The sequence below is a fragment of the Solea senegalensis genome, linkage group LG7 (assembly GCF_019176455.1).
Source record: "Solea senegalensis isolate Sse05_10M linkage group LG7, IFAPA_SoseM_1, whole genome shotgun sequence".
NCBI classification, from domain to species: Eukaryota; Metazoa; Chordata; class Actinopteri; order Pleuronectiformes; family Soleidae; genus Solea; species Solea senegalensis.
The window spans coordinates 20,014,910-20,033,243 of NC_058027.1; the positions used below are offsets into that span (position 1 = coordinate 20,014,910).

At 42.9% G+C, this 18,334-nt stretch overlaps 1 protein-coding gene across 1 annotated transcript; it reads right to left on the reverse strand.

Moving 5' to 3' along the window:
- Window positions 1-1,520: 1,520 nt before the first annotated feature.
- Window positions 1,521-18,103, reverse strand: kifc3 (kinesin family member C3; the record flags this gene model as incomplete). Its single annotated transcript, XM_044030369.1, has 18 exons — window positions 17,298-18,103; window positions 11,011-11,131; window positions 9,271-9,413; window positions 8,657-8,852; window positions 8,476-8,543; window positions 8,248-8,313; window positions 7,761-7,910; window positions 7,342-7,602; window positions 6,935-7,108; window positions 4,696-4,843; window positions 4,472-4,602; window positions 4,228-4,339; window positions 3,495-3,676; window positions 3,292-3,396; window positions 3,087-3,217; window positions 2,395-2,518; window positions 1,959-2,088; window positions 1,521-1,867 (listed from the first exon to the last, which is right to left on the reverse strand). Coding segments are annotated over exons 1-18 (2,844 nt in total), but the record flags the coding sequence as incomplete, so codon positions are not given.
- Between the last annotated feature and the right edge of the window lie 231 nt (window positions 18,104-18,334).

Here is an 18,334-nt window from a genome sequence, read left to right on the forward strand (position 1 = left end):
TGAATAACATACTAAAGTATGACTTTGACAAAAAAGTCATGCTTTAGTATGTTGTCCAAAATTTGACAAAGTCATACTTTAGTATGTTATTCAAAATTTGACAAAAAAGTCATAGGTCAGTATGTCGTCTAAAATTTGACAAAAGTCATACTTTAGTATGTTGTCCAAAATATTACAAATTTTGGATGACTTTTTGGTCACATTTTGGACAACATACTAGGCACTCATCGATCATAGACTTCACCCCATTGACGCAACAAGCCTCTGTCGGCCCATATGTGTAACAGACTCCATGGCTCAACGGTGGACAGACATACAGAGCCACCAAAAACAATTCTTCACTCCCACTCCGTGAGGTGAAGTAACAAATTACAACAAAAATATGAAGTCTGTTAATGCTCAGCAGGTCCATAAACAAAACTATGGTCTGGTCCTTTGAACCAGCTCTTGGTCTCACCTGCACCATCATCATCACTTTTTTGTCAAAATTTGGACGATATAGTAACCTATGACTTTTTTGTTAAGTTTTGGACGACATACTAAAGTATGACTTTTTTGTCAAATTTTGGACGACATACTAAAGTATGACTTTTTTGTCAAAATTTGGACGACATACTAAAGTATTACTTTTTTGTCAAATTTTGGACGACATACTATACTATGACTTTTTTTTCATATTTTGGACGACATATTAAGTATGACTTTTTGTCAATTTCCCGCGACATATAAAGTACTTGATTTTTTGTCAAATTTTGGACAATATACTAACCTATGACTTTTTTGTCAAATTTTAGATGACATACTAAAGTATGACTTTTTTGTCAAATTTTGGACAATATACTAACCTATGACTTTTTTGTCAAATTTTAGACGATATACTAAAGTATAACTTTTTGGTGAAATTTTGGTCGATATCCTAAAGTATGACTTTTTTGTCAAATTTTGGTAGACATCCTCAAGTATGACTTTTTTGTCAAATTTTGGACAACATACTAAAGTATGACTTTTTTTTCAAATTTTGGACGATATACTAACCTATGACTTTTTTGTCAAATTTTAGACGACATACTAAAGTATGACTTTTTTGTGAAAATTTGGACGACATACTAACCTATGACTTTTTTGTCAAATTTTAGACGACATACTGACCTATGACTTTTTTGTCAAATTTTGAATAACATACTAAAGTATGACTTTGACAAAAAAGTCATGCTTTAGTATGTTGTCCAAAATTTGACAAAGTCATACTTTAGTATGTTATTCAAAATTTGACAAAAAAGTCATAGGTCAGTATGTCGTCTAAAATTTGACAAAAGTCATACTTTAGTATGTTGTCCAAAATTTGACAAATTTTGGATGACAAACATGACTTTTTGGTCACATTTTGGACAACATACTAGGCACTCATCGATCATAGACTTCACCCCATTGACGCAACAAGCCTCTGTCGGCCCATATGTGTAACAGACTCCATGGCTCAACGGTGGACAGACATACAGAGCCACCAAAAACAATTCTTCACTCCCACTCCGTGGGGTGAAGTAACAAATTACAACAAAAATATGAAGTCTGTTAATGCTCAGCAGGTCCATAAACAAAACTATGGTCTGGTCCTTTGAACCAGCTCTTGGTCTCACCTGCACCATCATCAGTGTCTTGCTGTCTCCACTCAGCGAGTCTTGCAGCAGGTAGGTGAGGCGGGAGTTTCGGAAAGGGACGTGGGAGTGTTTGCCCCGGAGTGCGTTGATCACGTCGCCGAGTGCCGACAGAGATTTGTTGATACACTGAGCTTCTCTGAGGCGACTGCCCTCCGCCCCCGACTTACCGATCCTCTCCGAGCCCGCCAGGTCCACCAGGTTGAGCTTACCTAAACCACAGTGTAAAAGGAGAAACAATGAAAATGGACTCTACTATGGTTCAGGGTGACAGCAGCTCCCCGTGTGTGCGCATGTGTATACCTTGTGTACGGTCCCCAGTAGCAGTGTTGCACCCACACACCGTGATGATGAGCAGAGCATGTGAGCGGGAGCTGTGTTCATTCAAGTTGGTGCAGGCCGTCGCTCTGTTCATGTGACCCAACTCAAACACCTGAGGAAAAGTAGACACACACACAAAACAAAAAGAGCTCACTGGATTGGTTAGATACAAGATAGCCCAAATGAGACCTTATTAAACTATCTTACTAGCAAAAGCTTAATTATTTGATTGCATCAATAAATAAACCATGGAGACATATGAAAGATTTTCAATTACAGGTGGTGTGATGTTTGTTCTGATTCAATGTTGGGCCCCAAAGCCCCTATGAGACCACAGAATAAAGCAGAGGAAAAAGTGATTAAGTTGGCCTTTAACCTATGAGGATCGTTACTGTGGAGAACAGCAGGAAGCTCTCACCCTGTTGATGTCTTCAGGGCTCTGCACGAGGAACTCTGTCAGCTCGGGGACGTAGAGCTGCCCACTGCCGTCAGGTTTCATCCTAATGTCGAGTTTGTCGGTGGGATTATCACCCAGCAGGTTCCTGATGGACAGAGACACTTTCACTACCTGAAGACTTAACTCAGAGCTCAGTAAGCACCATCTCAGCTGTCAGCAACTTTAAACATGAGGGAGGGATTGTTCCATAAGCCTATAGTCACTGTGTTACATACAAGTGACTATGATCTCTGTGCTCACAGCACTGAGAAGCAGCAGAGCAGGTGGAAAATGGCTACAAACAAAAAAAAGGTGTGGGTAATCTTATGCCATATATGCCAGATTTTCTCTACAGACTTTTGGTGAGAGGTAATGAGTGCTGTACCAAAAAATACATACGTAACCCACACCATCGTAAGCTCTGCCACCTCCAGCTCCACTTCCTGTCTTTTAGACAGAGCCACTATCTCCAAGCATAATAGCACGTTTCACTACTGTCTTGAACATAGCAAACGCTGTGTTGTACGTCATGCCCACCATTATTGGGTGCACATTGTCCAACAAAGAACATTTGTAACAGGGACAAAAACTTTGTCCAAGAGCACTGTTTGGGCTGAGTAGCGTTAGAGCTAAACGTTAAATGTGGTTTGATTGTTCAGACCTAATTTTCTCACCGTAGCGTCTCATTGTAGATCTCCACCATGCTGACTGTGATCTTGTAGTCCCAGTCTGGAGCTTTCTCCGTTACTTCAGAGAAGAGCAGGCGGAGTGCTCGCTGGTTGATGCCAGGGTTGTCAACCACACCCTGAAAAAGAGCATTATTATTTAGGCGGTAAACAAGTCCTCATCTGTGGGAACACAGTCAAACAGTCATCCTACCTCCATGGTGTAAGTCTTTCCAGAGCCCGTCTGTCCGTAGGCAAAGATGCAGACGTTAAAGCCGTCAATACAGGAAGTTACTAAGGACTGCACTTCCTGAAACACCTGATCGGCCAATCAGAGAGAAGATAGACAGGTGATGACAGAGAGAAACAACAACAACCTGGGTTGTGATTTCAAAAATGTGCGGAGGTGTCACTCACCTCCTCCTGTGTGGCCTGAGGAGCGAACACTTTGTCCAGTTCAAAGGTCATGATTTTGCCCTTGTTGGAGAGGTAGAGGATAGTGTCATCGTCTGAGTCAAAGCTCAGCATGGTTTTGGCATCAGCAGCGTCCTGCTCCTCCTGACTGACAGGGCGGACCCGGCAGAAAACACGGATGTTACCTGAAAAAGGGAAGATATCATGATATGTCTGTGTTCGTGTGTGTTTATGTGTCTCTGTTAGCCCTTTAACACCAGCATGGATCCTTCACAGTTCCGGTTCCAGAACCAAAGTTTAAATTTGTTCAGAACTTGATAAGTTGTTCTAGCAGGGAACAAAAATATACTTGTTTTTTTCTTTATGAAGGGTTTTTGTCACAAGTGGACCTGTCAATGTTAGCAGTACATGAGAGAAATAAGAAAGGACATCATACTGGAAATGTTGAAGGAAATGAAGAACATGCAGTGAGTCAAATTTGACTCATGTTGTGCATTAAAGAACACCTGCTGTTCATGACATAGGGCGGTGGAATGTAGGTCCTAGTGAATTGGTGTGAATTCTGAACTGAATTAAAGCCCAAACTGGATGTCCATGTACTGTATACCCCTTTGTCTTCATGTCTGTATGTCTCTGTGTTGAGATTATATGTGCGTTTCAGTGTCTGTATATGTATCTTTCTGTGGAGTGTGTGTGGCGGTGTCTTTGTGTGTCTTTCTGTGTAGGCGTTTCCGACCTTTGAGTCGAACCAGCTCGTTGTGACACTTCTTCCTCAGGTTCATCTCTCTCTTGTATTTACGCAATAGCTCCTGGTTTGTGCTGCTCACCTCACTGATCACCTGACAGATCTGACACACACATACAAACACTCACATTAAACATTATTTTTCCATTAATTGGTGCAATTTATTTTAGTTTTTTTTACTCCTGACATAAATCAAATCTTTGCTTTCGTATCCACGGCAACCATCCTCACTGACCTCGCGTTTTGCCTCAGCGATGGCTTTATCCAGAAGGAAGGGGAAGTCCTGCACCTGCTTCTTTAAACAGTTGTAGTCGCAGGTGAGTGTTCGGAGCGCGGGCTGGAGGCTCATCAGGTTCATGCGCACACCTGACACACAACACACAGCTGAACATAAGTCCTAACACAAACACACACACACACGGTGAGAGGCAAAAAAAAAAAAGACAAACACAGACTGACCGGCCAGGTTCTCGTGGACAGCCTTCATCTCGCTCTCAGCTCTGATGAACGCCTCTTCGATCACTCGGTTCTTCTCCTCCTCCAGATTCTGCATCTCTACCTCCAGCTGACCCTGAGCTCGCTCCATCTCTCCTTCGTATACAAGGATCTGAGGGACAAATACACACACAGACACACACACACAGACACACACATTTAGCAGGATGAATGAAGATTAAAGAGGAGCATCAGTGACAGGACAAGGTATTTTATGGCAGATTTGGCTCCGTCTGTGCAGGTAAAGGCTGAACTTCTGAACCCTGCCCTCATCAATATCGCTGTTGATTTATTCACATACTTCATTGCTTTCATTAATAATTCTATTTTATTTAGACAATCTTCAATTTTCTTTTAAAATCTCAGTTTAAATCACTGTTCAAAAATATAGAATTTTCTGCATAGAAGTGAAAACCTGCAGCTCTAAACTTACTGACAAATTCCAAAGAGGTTTAGCAACAAAGAGCTGTTGTTCCACAGAAAACACAGGGAGGCTAAAGTTGCACTACAGGGCTAAACCCAGCAGTGTGAACACATGGAGACCGTGGGGAACACTGGGACAGAGTTGTTGAGTTCATATCACAAACTAGGAGAGCTCGCACATGTTTACTGGATGGAAGCAAGAATTTCATACGTCTGAGGTTGGAAGAGGGTTAGCGTGACCAACAAAATCAACAGAACTGCTTTTAACAAGAAACATAGCAAGCTTTATGCCTCATCTTTATCCACATAACACACAAAACAAGACCAATATGGATGTGATATCAAAGCAAGACACAAAAAAGAAGACGCAGATTTAATGACGCAGCTCTCCAACCCATGGAAAACAAACCTGATCTTAGAGGCATTAGAATTAGAGTTCTTTAAGCTACACTGCAAACAATATTATAGAATAATAATATGTATAGGTTGTTTTAAAAATGTGGGCAGCAACAGATCATTTTCCAGCTTTGGAGCCTGAGCCACTCATTCAGAGGAAGGTATGAGAGGAGGGGGGCTAATGACTATTGCTATGACCATGTGAAGTTACAAGGAGAAATGGGGGAAGCGGACCCAACCTTGGATAACCCATGAGCAACCTCACTGTTGCCCCTGCTGATGACTCTGGAGAGGAGGCCTTGAGTGGCGAGCAACTGCAGGATGCATGCAGAGAGAAGGTTAACTGTGGGGGAATTTGGTTTTTATTTTATCCATGAGTTTGTCACGCTACTTATTGCATGACAGGGTTGGGAATCACAGGGTAACTCATGACACAATGCTTGATACATGGCCCACAATTCAGAAAACATTTACAATGCAACTTTTTTCAATAATAAGTGCAGGATTCTGGAGTAGTTACATGAAGGTGTCACACAGGACATACCAGCTGTGTCACAGTTCAGAGGCTGCATTGTCTTCATATGTTTTCAAAGGCTGAAGCACAATGAGATCTATGGGAGAATCCCTGTCATCATAGTTTCTTTGTTCACACAACTCTGTTGCCTACATAGATCACTAACGTCATGAAAATGTTCGGACTTCAATGTTCAAGAGTCGAAAAATAGATTTTGTGAGGCCATTGTGACTTGACCTTTGGCCCCCTAAATCTAAACAATGAGTATAAGTAAACCTTCGTGCCAAATCGAAGGATGCTTCGGATAAACCATTCAGGCAGGTAAAAAAATGGTTTGTGAGTTCAGGGACAGACAGACAATCAGAAAACAAGACTGAAGTGACTCATATCTATTTTTTTGTGTGGACAAAGAAATCTGATCACAAATATGGTATTTTTTGTTGTAGTTGATGATGGATGTGAAAAGGTACCAGTGCACGTGTGTTTAAAGAGGGCTGCTACTTTAAGATACAAGACACTTGAAACAGACTTGTGGCTTGTAATCTGAACGTCACCAGCCTTGAGTTTTGAGGCTCGGACATTTCTTTTATTCTCTGTTGGACTGAGTTGAAGACTGATGGCTTTCTTTCAAAATGTGATATATATTTATGTTTGTCACCATGTTTTGTTGCTGGTATGCAGGCCTGGTATAAGCTGTCCTCAGATGATCCACCCATTGGATCTTTGGCTACATGTGAAGAACCCCCATAAATACAACAGTTGCTGTGCCAACATCACAAATGCAGCCCCTGAACAAAGATTGATTAAGTGGAGTTTTGTGACTAGAACATCAAACAGGAAACAGTAGATGGCCACTGCTGGTCATGTTACCTGTGTCCTGAGCTGTGCGCAGGTCCTCTGTGACTCGTGCAGTTGCGTCTCAAGCTCCCTCAGGAGCTGCCTCTGGACGGAAAGCTGCTCCTGCAGGGCGCCGTTCTTCTTCTGCATCTCAGCCAGAGCTTTCTGAGCATCAGCCGACTCCACTTCCACCGCCTGAGTCACATACTGAAGAGCAGAAACATGGCAACTGATTAGATTTTATAGATAAGTTTGAAGGTTAGACTTCATCAATAACAACCAACTATGTAAAAAGATTATCTCCTCAGCAGTTGTTTACTTAGTTTCAGAAAATACAACTAACAGTGCTGAAAAGCAAGAGTGGGCAAGGTGGAAGGTGAATATGAGTTAATTTTCAGCAGAAAAGGAGCTGCTCTTTTGGCTGCTGTATGTCTCCTCACCTTGACTCTGGGGGGCGCTGCTGCCTGTCTGGCCAGCTCCTGCTCACAATCCTGCAGTCGCAGGGCGATTTTCTGCTCAGCCTCCGCATGCCGCTGCTGCGACTCCTCCAGCTGCCGGGTGGAGTCGTCCAGCTGTTGGTGGAGAGCCTCCACTCTGGAGCTTTTTTCCAGCAGCTCCCTCTCTAGCTCAGCCAGGCGCCGCTCCCTCTGCCGGGCCTGGCTCTCCCAGCGGGAAACCTCCCTCTGAAGGGACTTGGCATCCTGCAGGACAGAAACAGCTTCACCTTCAGAAATACCTGGACTCAACTGAGCTCCATGAACAGGTGACTCCCTCCCTAGAGCTTTGATGTTTTCATTGTGAGGACAGGATATTTTGTTTACACACACACAATGTGTATAGCTGTGCGTTGTGTGTATACCTGGCTGTGAGGGCAGTGGCTGCAGCTGCATGTCTCTGCTGCAGCGTCGATATTCTGAAGCTCTGAGCTCCTGCATGACTTCAGCTCCTGCTTCAGGCGCTCATTTTCCACCATCAGCAGCTCCAGCTGCTTCTCCAGGTCTGTCGCCCCCTACAGGCACAGACAACACAAGGCATTCAACATTCAACTCTACTTACTATATTTACATTCAAATGCGTCTTTACCAATGCTGTTCCACTGTTTTTTTCCTCTTGTATTAAACCAGAACCACAACTTAACAACAATGTGTTCTTTGTGTTGCTTGAACTATTTCTCCAGCAGGTATTTTCTTTCTCACATCAGTGAGAGTGACCTGGTTTCACGCACCTAAACACTGCACATGAGCCTGTACCTGGCTTTGTACTGCTGTCTTCATGAGGACAGTTTTCAGTGTGTATGTGTGTGTCACTTCGAGAGCTCCTTGGGAATCTATCTGTCAAGGTCTCACCAGTTCAGAGCGAAGTCTCGCCACCTCCTGAGTCTGATCCAACAGCTTCTCCTCCAGCTCCTTCACCTGTCAACACCAGCACACATTGTCACTTCAAATTAAAAATCGCTCAAATTCACAAATTAATTCACATCAAGAGGGCGTTTTGTTTATCCTCAGGCATTATGATGTTTTTACGGACTGTCAGCAGGTGTAAATGTGTGATGATGCATTTCCTGCAGAATGTACCTGTGTGCGCAGCTGAGTAATGAGCTGCTCTTCTTTGGGACAGATGAGATGAACGGAAGGTTGTTCACCTACACACACACACACACACACACACACAGTTGTAAACATGGACCATATGAATGACCTAGACTGAACCCATGTCTGGATATTGATGCAGCTGTGACTTTAGCTCTGCTCTCACCGTTGTGTGGAGCTGACAGATGCTCCTCCTGCAACTCCTGGACACCTCTTGCACCTCCTCTTCCACCTCCAACTCCACCTCCTCCACACAACTTCTCCTGGACACTCTGCTGCTGAAGCTGCTGGAGCAGCAGGCGACGGGCAACTTCCTCAGCGTGAAGACGAGCCTGGAACTCGCACACTTTGTCCTGTAGAGTCTGAACACAGAAACACCAATGAATGAATTATCCAGTCAAGTGGAAAAAGGCTGAGGAGCTGCCTCTAAGAGCGGAAAGCTTCAGAGAACACCTTCAACTCTTATTCCACCAGTGAAACTGTGCAGAGAGGTGGAGACTAGGAAGCAAGAGGAAACGCAAGACTCGCAGCAGCAGAACTAAGACGCATTAAAGGACAGCGTGAATGTTTTTACATTAGCAGGAGTCCACCAGCATGACCAGGTGACCCTCTGCAGCATGGAGGAAAAGATAAAGGACAATGACAGAGAAGGACACAGAGAAATCACGATGAAAAGATGAATAATTCAAGATTCATCAGTATGTCCAGAGATTCTGATCTCCTTCTCGGGAAGAAAAAACCCCACTTAGCAACAACCACGGAACCAGGCGTCTGTGTTACCTGGATGAGCAGCTGCTGGCTGGGTGTGTTTATTTCAGTCAGCTCCTTGGTCAGAGACGGGCGCTGTGAGAAGGCAGCAGAGGGCAGAGACAAGAAGGAGCCGTCGTCTTCACCATCACTCATCAGGAAGTCCACTGAGCTTGCTGTGGACACACAGGAGGGACAAACAAGGTGTGAAGATGAATGGAACACAAGGTGTGAAGATGAATGGAACACAAGGTGTGAAGATGAATGGAACACAAGGTGAAAAGAGGAAATCCAGGGTATCCAGGGTCTTCCCATTTCTAGTCATTCTCTGTGTGGCTGTGCATATTGGTCCCGTTTCTCATGACTTTGCTAATCACTAATTGTGGAAGCAGGCTGCAACAGTCACTGCATGCTTCTCCTGTACAGCTCTCAAGCAGCAACACCGTCGCTGTGTGGTAACAACTGAACTCAACGGGCGTCTAGCGTGGTGTGTATACGACGTCTATTATGTGAGCTATTTGATATTTTGAGGAATATGACCATTGCTGGTGACCCCCTAGAGAGAGAAGCCGAAAGACAAAAAGTGACCGTAACAAACACTGGAAAATCATGACCATCCCTAACGTGAGGACACTTCACAGTGAGACTAATAATAAAAGGACTAATAAACATGACAAGATTTTGTGTCTTTTGTTGCAAACCTCATTACAAACTCCTCACTGCGAGTCTCCAGATAAATGTTAAGTCCATTAGGAGATTTGTAGATTATTGCATCAGTGAATACAACAGTGACGACAAAGGAGAGAAGAAAAAGATCTCTCCTGAATCATTTCTCAGAACTCTCCCTTCAGTTTCTCCTCTTTCCCTGCTGAATACCACAGAAACCAGTCAGACCTGATAACAGGTGATAACGTCCGCTGACACATTAACCTGCTCTACTTTGTGTGTGTGTGCGTGAGTATATGTGTGGTCACAAGTTTGTGTAAGAGACCTCAAATCTTATCAACCTGTGAACAATGTGCACTCTGTGGGAAAAATATCCAAGCATTAAGCCAACTTAAACATGCATCCACGTGTGCTCGCACACACTGAGTTCTCTGAAACAAACCGGCTCAGTGACGGATTAGAAAACAGTATTAGACACAAACAGAAAAAAAAGCTGTGTTTGCTTCTTTTGACTGACAGTTACTGTATATACAAACACACTCCCACACACACACACACACCCAAGTGAAACAAAAGCAAACAGAGAAAGAGTTTGACGTCACTAAAAGCTCACGGAACCACAGACGTGTTTCGCGTTCTGTGTGAACATTCAAACATTCAAAGTCGATGAAATTTTTGTCAACAAAATTCACGGCAGATTTTCCAGAAAGAAAAGTGTGACAGTGAAAATGAGAACACGCACACACACACACACAAGCGCTCACACTCCCATCACACAATAGCCGCTGTGTTAATGTGATCCGTTTCTCTCCCAGGACTCTGAATGAAAGACGATCAGCTGAGAAAAACACACGGTGAATGAAAACATGAATAATTAAATGATTTCAGCTCACCCCTGGCGGTGTGCACTATTCACACACACTCAGGCTTCCCCCAGCTGTGTCTCCCTATCGATCTCCATTCATGACTAACAGTTGTGACTCAATTCTTCTGCCCCCCCCACCTGGGGCAAAACACACATGTCATGCCAAAAATGCAGCCATGCTGGTGTTTTCTGTTTTTTTTTTTAACTCCCTCCTCCTCTTCTGTCGCCTGCATCACACTCACCATCCAATGAGATGTCTTTCTTCCAGAGCTCCTGCAGGCAGGGGGCGTGGCCGAGGTCCCAGGTCTTTCTAGTGCCAAACATGACCGCCGGACTGAGCAGAGGGCTGGACCGCTGGACCGGCTGCAGATACACACAGAGACACATGTATCGTCAGCAAGGCCTGAATAAAGAAAGACCAGTATCCGAACTCCTCATACAAATTCAGTGCAATTGAATATTTGTGTTCTGGTTGATGTATCGGCATGTTCACATTCAGTCAAACTGTCCGATTGAAGCATTCACTGTGATGTTTGCAGTGCTTTACACGTAACCTTCACTATGATACTGAGAAAAACTTAAACACATCAAGTTCCTCAATGCAGCTCTGCAGCCTCTTGTTATTCTGGTGTTAAAGTGGATTTCATTATGAGAACATCCTCAGGAAGTGATCTGAGAAAACAAGTTTTTGACGAATCTCCTGCTGTTCACCTGTTGTTTTGACCTTTAAACACCCCTACCACCATTGCTTTATTCATCGACCATGAACACACACATACACACACCGTACTGTTCCCACAAATACTATGACAAATTACACGGAAGCCTAAAATAGCACCAGGGATGTTGGCAAGTGTCTGTTGCATTTTAAATTCAATTATATAATTAAATAATTGGAGGACATTAAATTTGTTTCACAAGATTGAATTTTAAACCTGTATTCATATTAATAAAAATGTATACCTGCACACGTATGCAGTCTCAAAATCTGAATGTCAAACACCATTCTTAATTAAAAAAACAAAACAAATAAAAACTAAAATTTGTTATTGTTGCTTACTTTACGTTAAATGGTTAATAATAACAGTTCCTAAAATGGAGGGAAGTTGGAAAGTGTCAGACTCACTCATGGTTGGAGTCTTTAACCTACAATTACTGTAACCTACAATTAAAAACCGTAAAAACAGAAAAGTCGCCCGCCCTTTTGAGCATGAAAAATGTACACGGTTCTACAGCCAGGTGAGGTGTTAAACCACTGGAGGTCAGCAAAGCTTTACAGGTCAAGTTATTCTCTGTTAGTCTCTGCAGCGTGAACACAAACACCTGACGTTACTAATGTGACTGAATCGTATTCTGCACAACAAACACTGAACACAGTGTGTGGAAAAGTCTCGAACACAAACCAAACAACTCACAACACAGAGATAACGGAACACAGATGAAGTCCCAGAACAAAGTGCTGTAAACAAATCAATGAAGAAAGACAATGCTCAATTCTAGACAGATACAGAATCTATCAGAGGCCTGCTGTCTTTGTTATGGTGTGTGTATACAGTATACTGTATATGTGTGTGTGTGTTTTAGCCATAATAGTGTAACCATCTGAGGTGGACTTTTCCCAAACTCCAAGACTGTTCATTAAATCATAAAATCTCTCATACATGACACGACGTGTGCTTTTATTCTTTATGTTAAGGACTAGATCACACACACACAACGCTCAGGTGGAGCTCGCCGTCACCATGGCAGTGTTTACCACAACTATTAAAACATGCCAGCTATAATTGGATGGTTCAATGTTAAACCACAGAGCAGTGAGCATTTCCCTTTCTAAAACACTGTAAACAAACACTACACACTGGGGATAATGCAACACTATATTTACAACAAAGTCAGCTTTGCTTGAAAGGGATTTTTGACAATTGCTTATTATGACGAGTTACTAATCTCTTAGAATAATTATGTGCAGTAATTATTATTAATATGAGCTATACCTACTAAGACACCACATACTATATCTAACAATAGTCTAAAAATAATAAAGAGTGGTTTGTTAAACACATTTGTGTGGGTGAGTTTTAGTTTCTCACATTCTCACGTTTTTAATGATGGATAATTTGGAAGATTAGATTGAATACATTTTATGAATGTAATGTCACGTGACACAGACAGACAATACCGCAACATCCTCGACCCACAGCAGAGGATATGAGAGCGTTCTGAGTGAGAGAAAGACAGAGCTGCAGGTGAGACTACAATCTGAATTAAATCGTGACACATCTTGTAGCTTGTCAACCAGTTTCCAGGCTAAGGATTTAACATAATTGGAGAAAATAAATCAAACCGAGCTGTTACACAGCCAATTGAAAATGTTAGTGTGTCAACATGGTACCCCAAGATGATGATGATGATGATGATGATAGGGTATAGGATGGAATAGGATGTTGACCAGGTTGAAACATCTGTTGACATAATGTGACGTGAAGACAGCCTATTGCAATCATTTTGATCAGGAATTGAAGTTAAAACAATATCAGAGTACTTTGTTTCTTTTACATCTCCTTCACATGACTATAACTTCTGCCAGTTAGCATCCAGCACACTTCATATCTCATCTTAAAATCATCTTTTCATCGTACAGCAAAAATAAAAAGGAATCGGCCTCACGGATACAATACTTGCGGATCGTATGCGCTTATCAGACACAACCACATGCATCTCGACATGGACCGTTCTGTTTATTAGAACCATATTTACAATCATCACAATTACACAAACCTTTATGTGCAAAACAGCTTTCAGTAGGTGTTTAACTCTGACTCATGTCACCCACGTGTGAAACAGCTGCAGGACTACTGTCAGAATCACCCGTCTCGCCACACGTCTTTCAACTAAACCTAGGGGACTGAACTACTCTTCTTACCCGTCCATTTCTACAGCGAGGTTTTCTGTCTGAGACATGAAGGAACCGATCCCTGTCCAGCAAGCTCTTGTTAATCAGAGTTCCCACCCAGCCGAGCATGGTCCCAGTGAAGCCTGCACTGTTTCATCACATTGCTGGTGACCTCGTTCAGGTAGCGCTGCAGAGGAGAGCTTCCTGCCCGGCCCAAAACACTGACCTGGAGCCAGTTAAACTACCTGAGGTCCTGCCACTGGATCAGAAAAGGATTACCAACATCTGACCTCAAACCAGCTGATGAGAAAAAAGTCAGCGTAACTAATCTGATAATCTTCAAAGCGGATGGTTCTTTAACCCTCAAGTGCCCAAGGATGTGGCGAAACAGATGCAGCGTCGTCAAGACGACTGGGTGATGCAGAGACACTGATAAATTAATGAACAAGAATAATAATAAATGAGTAAACTTGCACCTTGTGGATGGTTGTGCTATGGTGTTATTACATGTTTGCTATGAAGTCCTTACTCGTACTTGTTTGTCCAGAAGCCCAGATATCATAATTTCAGCTGCAGCTGTGTACCCACAAATGGCCTATGACGCAGTTTTATCTCTCGTCTGTGTATCTGTCACCTGTGAATTGCAGAGACTAATGTCCAGAGAAATACCTGAGCATCACCAGCTGATCTGACAGGAGCCGTTTTACACACTTGTCAAGTTCCATTAGTGACCAAGCTGTTTTTGCAGTGACGTGTGTGTTTGTTCATTTTGGGAGGACGACAATTAAAAATTATTTTTGGGCACTGGTACCTTGGATTTCCATGGTGGTACCAGTTCACAGTCATAGCTCCACAACACAAATTTTCCTCTAAAATGTACAAAATGTAGCCTGCAACACCAATGTTTTAGTTAGTTTATTACCTGGTGGGCAACCACCATTTCCACAGCATGACATTCCCACAGAGATCAGAGGAACTGTAATTACACTGTACATGTAACCACAACACCGGAGAATTGAATTAACCAAGTGGAGCCAACACAGGAGCCACTTACTGTACTAGAATGTGTACACACACACACACAGACACACACACGTCTGATCTAAACTGGTCAGATATGCAAAGCAATGATTTATGCAAAGGAAAGAGAAGGAGGCCAACTACCTTAAAACACCAACATCAGTCAAACACTGTCTCACACACACAGCCTGCTACAACTGAAGTTCTGCTAACGAGCCGGTGACCTGAATATCATATGAACACATTAGCTTAGCCACACACACGTGTGCACACACACACACACACACACACACGCTACCTTATTAATAACTCCTGCTGCTGCTGATGAGACCATTTACAGCTAAAAATACCTGAGTGAAGCTCCACCTACTGCACACCTGCAGCAAGGGGACATGGAGTGACCGGTCCTCTACGCTGTCTGACGACCACAAACCAACAGGTTCAAATGTTTCCTGGGTCCTGTTGCTGAACATGAACACACCTGATTAGCTTTTTTCTGATCGATCGATCATTTCCGTTTCACGTTTGAAATGTGAAACAGAATGAGCCGAATGCAGCTTTGCATAGCTAAAAACAAGAATATCCCATGTGCAGATTTATGACAAAGAGAATATGAGAATATCTAGCATCCATACTCAGCTGAGACAGTCTGAACTGTGCATGCACAAAAAAGACATGGTGGTGAAAAATGAAGCCTCTGCCTCCGAGAGGAGGAATGTGTGTCAGTGAGCTGCTGAGAATAAAACAAAGATGAGCTAAAATTAAAACACACAAAAGACATTACCAGACAGAAGGAGGATGGTTTGGATGAGGAACAAAAAAAAGAAGAGAAGAAAATCGAACTGAAGATGCCTTGCCGTCATCTGATCACACAACACATGACACTTATTCAGGTCATTGGAGGGAAAAACACCGAGCATCAGGTTCCAGCCAGACCTCCATCTCAACCACCCCTTCTCATGTCTCTAGTCAACATGTCTGTTTCCCCCTTCCATCCTTTCTGTCCTCTAACCATCCATCTGTGCTTTGCTCCGTCTGTCCAGGTCTTACCTCCCTCCCTGTGGCTTCCACATCCACATTATTGCTGCATTTTCCTCCACCTCCTCCTCCACACCGCTGCAGCTTTACAACGGGCGACACACAGCAGCAGGATTGGTGTCAGCTCCACCCGCGAACCCCCTCAATGCGCGCGCGCACACACACGCACACACACACAGCCTCCTCCCTGGGTCTCCCTAGCAACACAGCAGCATCACACCTCCTCTGGCCCCACCTCCTTCCCCCTTCTATCTCGTCGATGGATAAATATTTCAGCTGCAACTGAAGCGTGAGAAGCTGCTCCTCCCCCAACCTGAAATATTAACAGCCCGCTGCATGTGTGTGAGTGTGTGTGTCTGTCTCTGTCTCTCTATGGTAACATGGAAAAGTTTAAAAGAGTTTTTTGATGTGTCATCTGATGCAATTTGCAGATGACGTTCTCTTCCTTTCAGCTCAAATAAAATCAGTATTCTTATTGATGTTTAATAATGGGTGAAGATGAAATAAATATGTATAATCTGCTGCAATTTTTACAGAGATGCCTTATTAGTTTTATCTGACCAACAAAAACAAAGCGTGACCTTTGACTGCCACACTTAATCCTCGAGGCAAAGTGAACCTTAACATGGTGGGATAATGGTGAGCACTCAGCTCGGCAGACGGATTACTATCGTCATCAGATGACATAAATGACCCAACACACTGTCCAAATGGAACAAGCCAGTCGCTCACAGGATTTCAGACGTTTTCCATCATGTGATCAGATGCTTCAGATGCCTCTGATGTCTGAAAGATCACGCTTTCTGTCAAAGAACAGCTGAGTACCAGAAACATCAGTTTGAAATCAGCAACTGAAGACTCATCTCCTCAGACGGTGTGTGTGTGTGTGTGTGTGTGTGTGTGTGTGTGTGTATCAACAGTGAATGTCTTTAGAGAGGATCCTAAGGACCATCTACTATTTACTGAATATTTAAGTCCAAGGAATGGAAAAGGGACATAACATTGCCTTTTCCTCCAAGAAATGTGCACAGAACACAACGCAAAGACACCTAAACATTCAACAACTCTCCAGATCAGCAGAACAAAAACATTTCCCACCACACGCTCGCAAACCACTTAATTATATTATTAAGTAAAATCAAGTATTCACTGGTTGTTTCATTTCGTCATTAATTTTTCTTCTTGGACGGTGAATCACTTCTCTTTCAACGTCTGCCTCTGCCACCGAAGACCAACGTATGGTACACTCCACATCAGTGAGGTCCAGTGACGCTGATCAGTTGGTGTGTCCTGGCCTTAAACCGTGACACTGCCGCACAAACTATAGGTAGATCTCTATGATGTCTCCATGAGGGAAGCATTTCTAGTCCTATTAATCACTTCTTGAACCCACACAGGACACAAGGAGAGAGGCAAACCTTAATTTAGAAACAAAAGAAACAGTAAATGGGATATTAAATCATAAAAAATATGTTTGCTTAAAATTACTTTTCCATCGAATACTTCATCCACTTATAAAGTTACTAAAAATAGTAATACAGTCAGATTCCTCTTCCTTGTTGAGTATCACCCTCTCACCTGAACTCGTTTCCTATTCTTCAGGATATTTTGAACGTTTCCTTCTCGTCGCCCCGTCCCCTCAGCTCTGCTGCTTGTCCATCCTCTGTAATCCACCATCTTCACGGGATCACCTCCATGACCAGTGACACCCTCATCTTCAGGACGACCTTTCCGTCTCACAGCCTCCGAGGTGGCACCCTGCTCCACAGCCTTGTTACGGTTCTTAAAGAGGCTGTGGAGGGTCAGGACCGCTAGGGTGCACAGGACGTACATGACCCCGCCCCGAGTCCAGTTCACCCCTCGAACGGCTTCATCGTGTCCCCAGGTAGACGAGGTCTTGGTGAGAGGCTACAGGTCTCTGGACTACCGGCTGAGCTGATCTCAGCTGTGTATTAATCCTAACATTGTGTTTGTATAATCCTCTCCTCATCTCACACGTTGCTTATCTATCTCTACTTGCTTCACCTCTGGCCTGGATCCCGCCCCTTCACGGTCAACGTCACATTTCCAGAGAACTGATAACAATTGCCGCACCTTGGCCAAGCCTCCGCGTTGTTATCAAGTCCAGTTACTCGACAGGTAACCAGAGCGTGAAGGAGGCAGGTTCAGTGTCTCGATGTAACTCAAGACACTTGACTTACAAACAAGGAGAATCCATTTCTGATCAGTTTAACCGTCTGATGTCTGGAGACAACTGCTGCATTCAGATCTAATAAAAGTTTGAAGCACAATCAAATAAATTGAATTGACTTATTCTGATTGATGTTCATAAAAATCTAGATTTGATCATTTGGTCACTGGATTATAATTAGGAAAGAATAGACTTTTATAAATATTATTTTTTATTTTTTTTTAAGCTTAGTTTTGATGTTAATTTGACAAAAATCATGCATATGCCATAAAAGATATTATATTTAATTTAGATATTTGAAAGTTGAGGAAAAGAAACAACCTTGTTTTGTTTCTGCTAAAAAGATCCTGACACATTGGGGAAAATAAAGCTGAGTTTAGCTGAAAGAAAATAAAACCAAGTGTTAATTTACACCAGAGAGAGT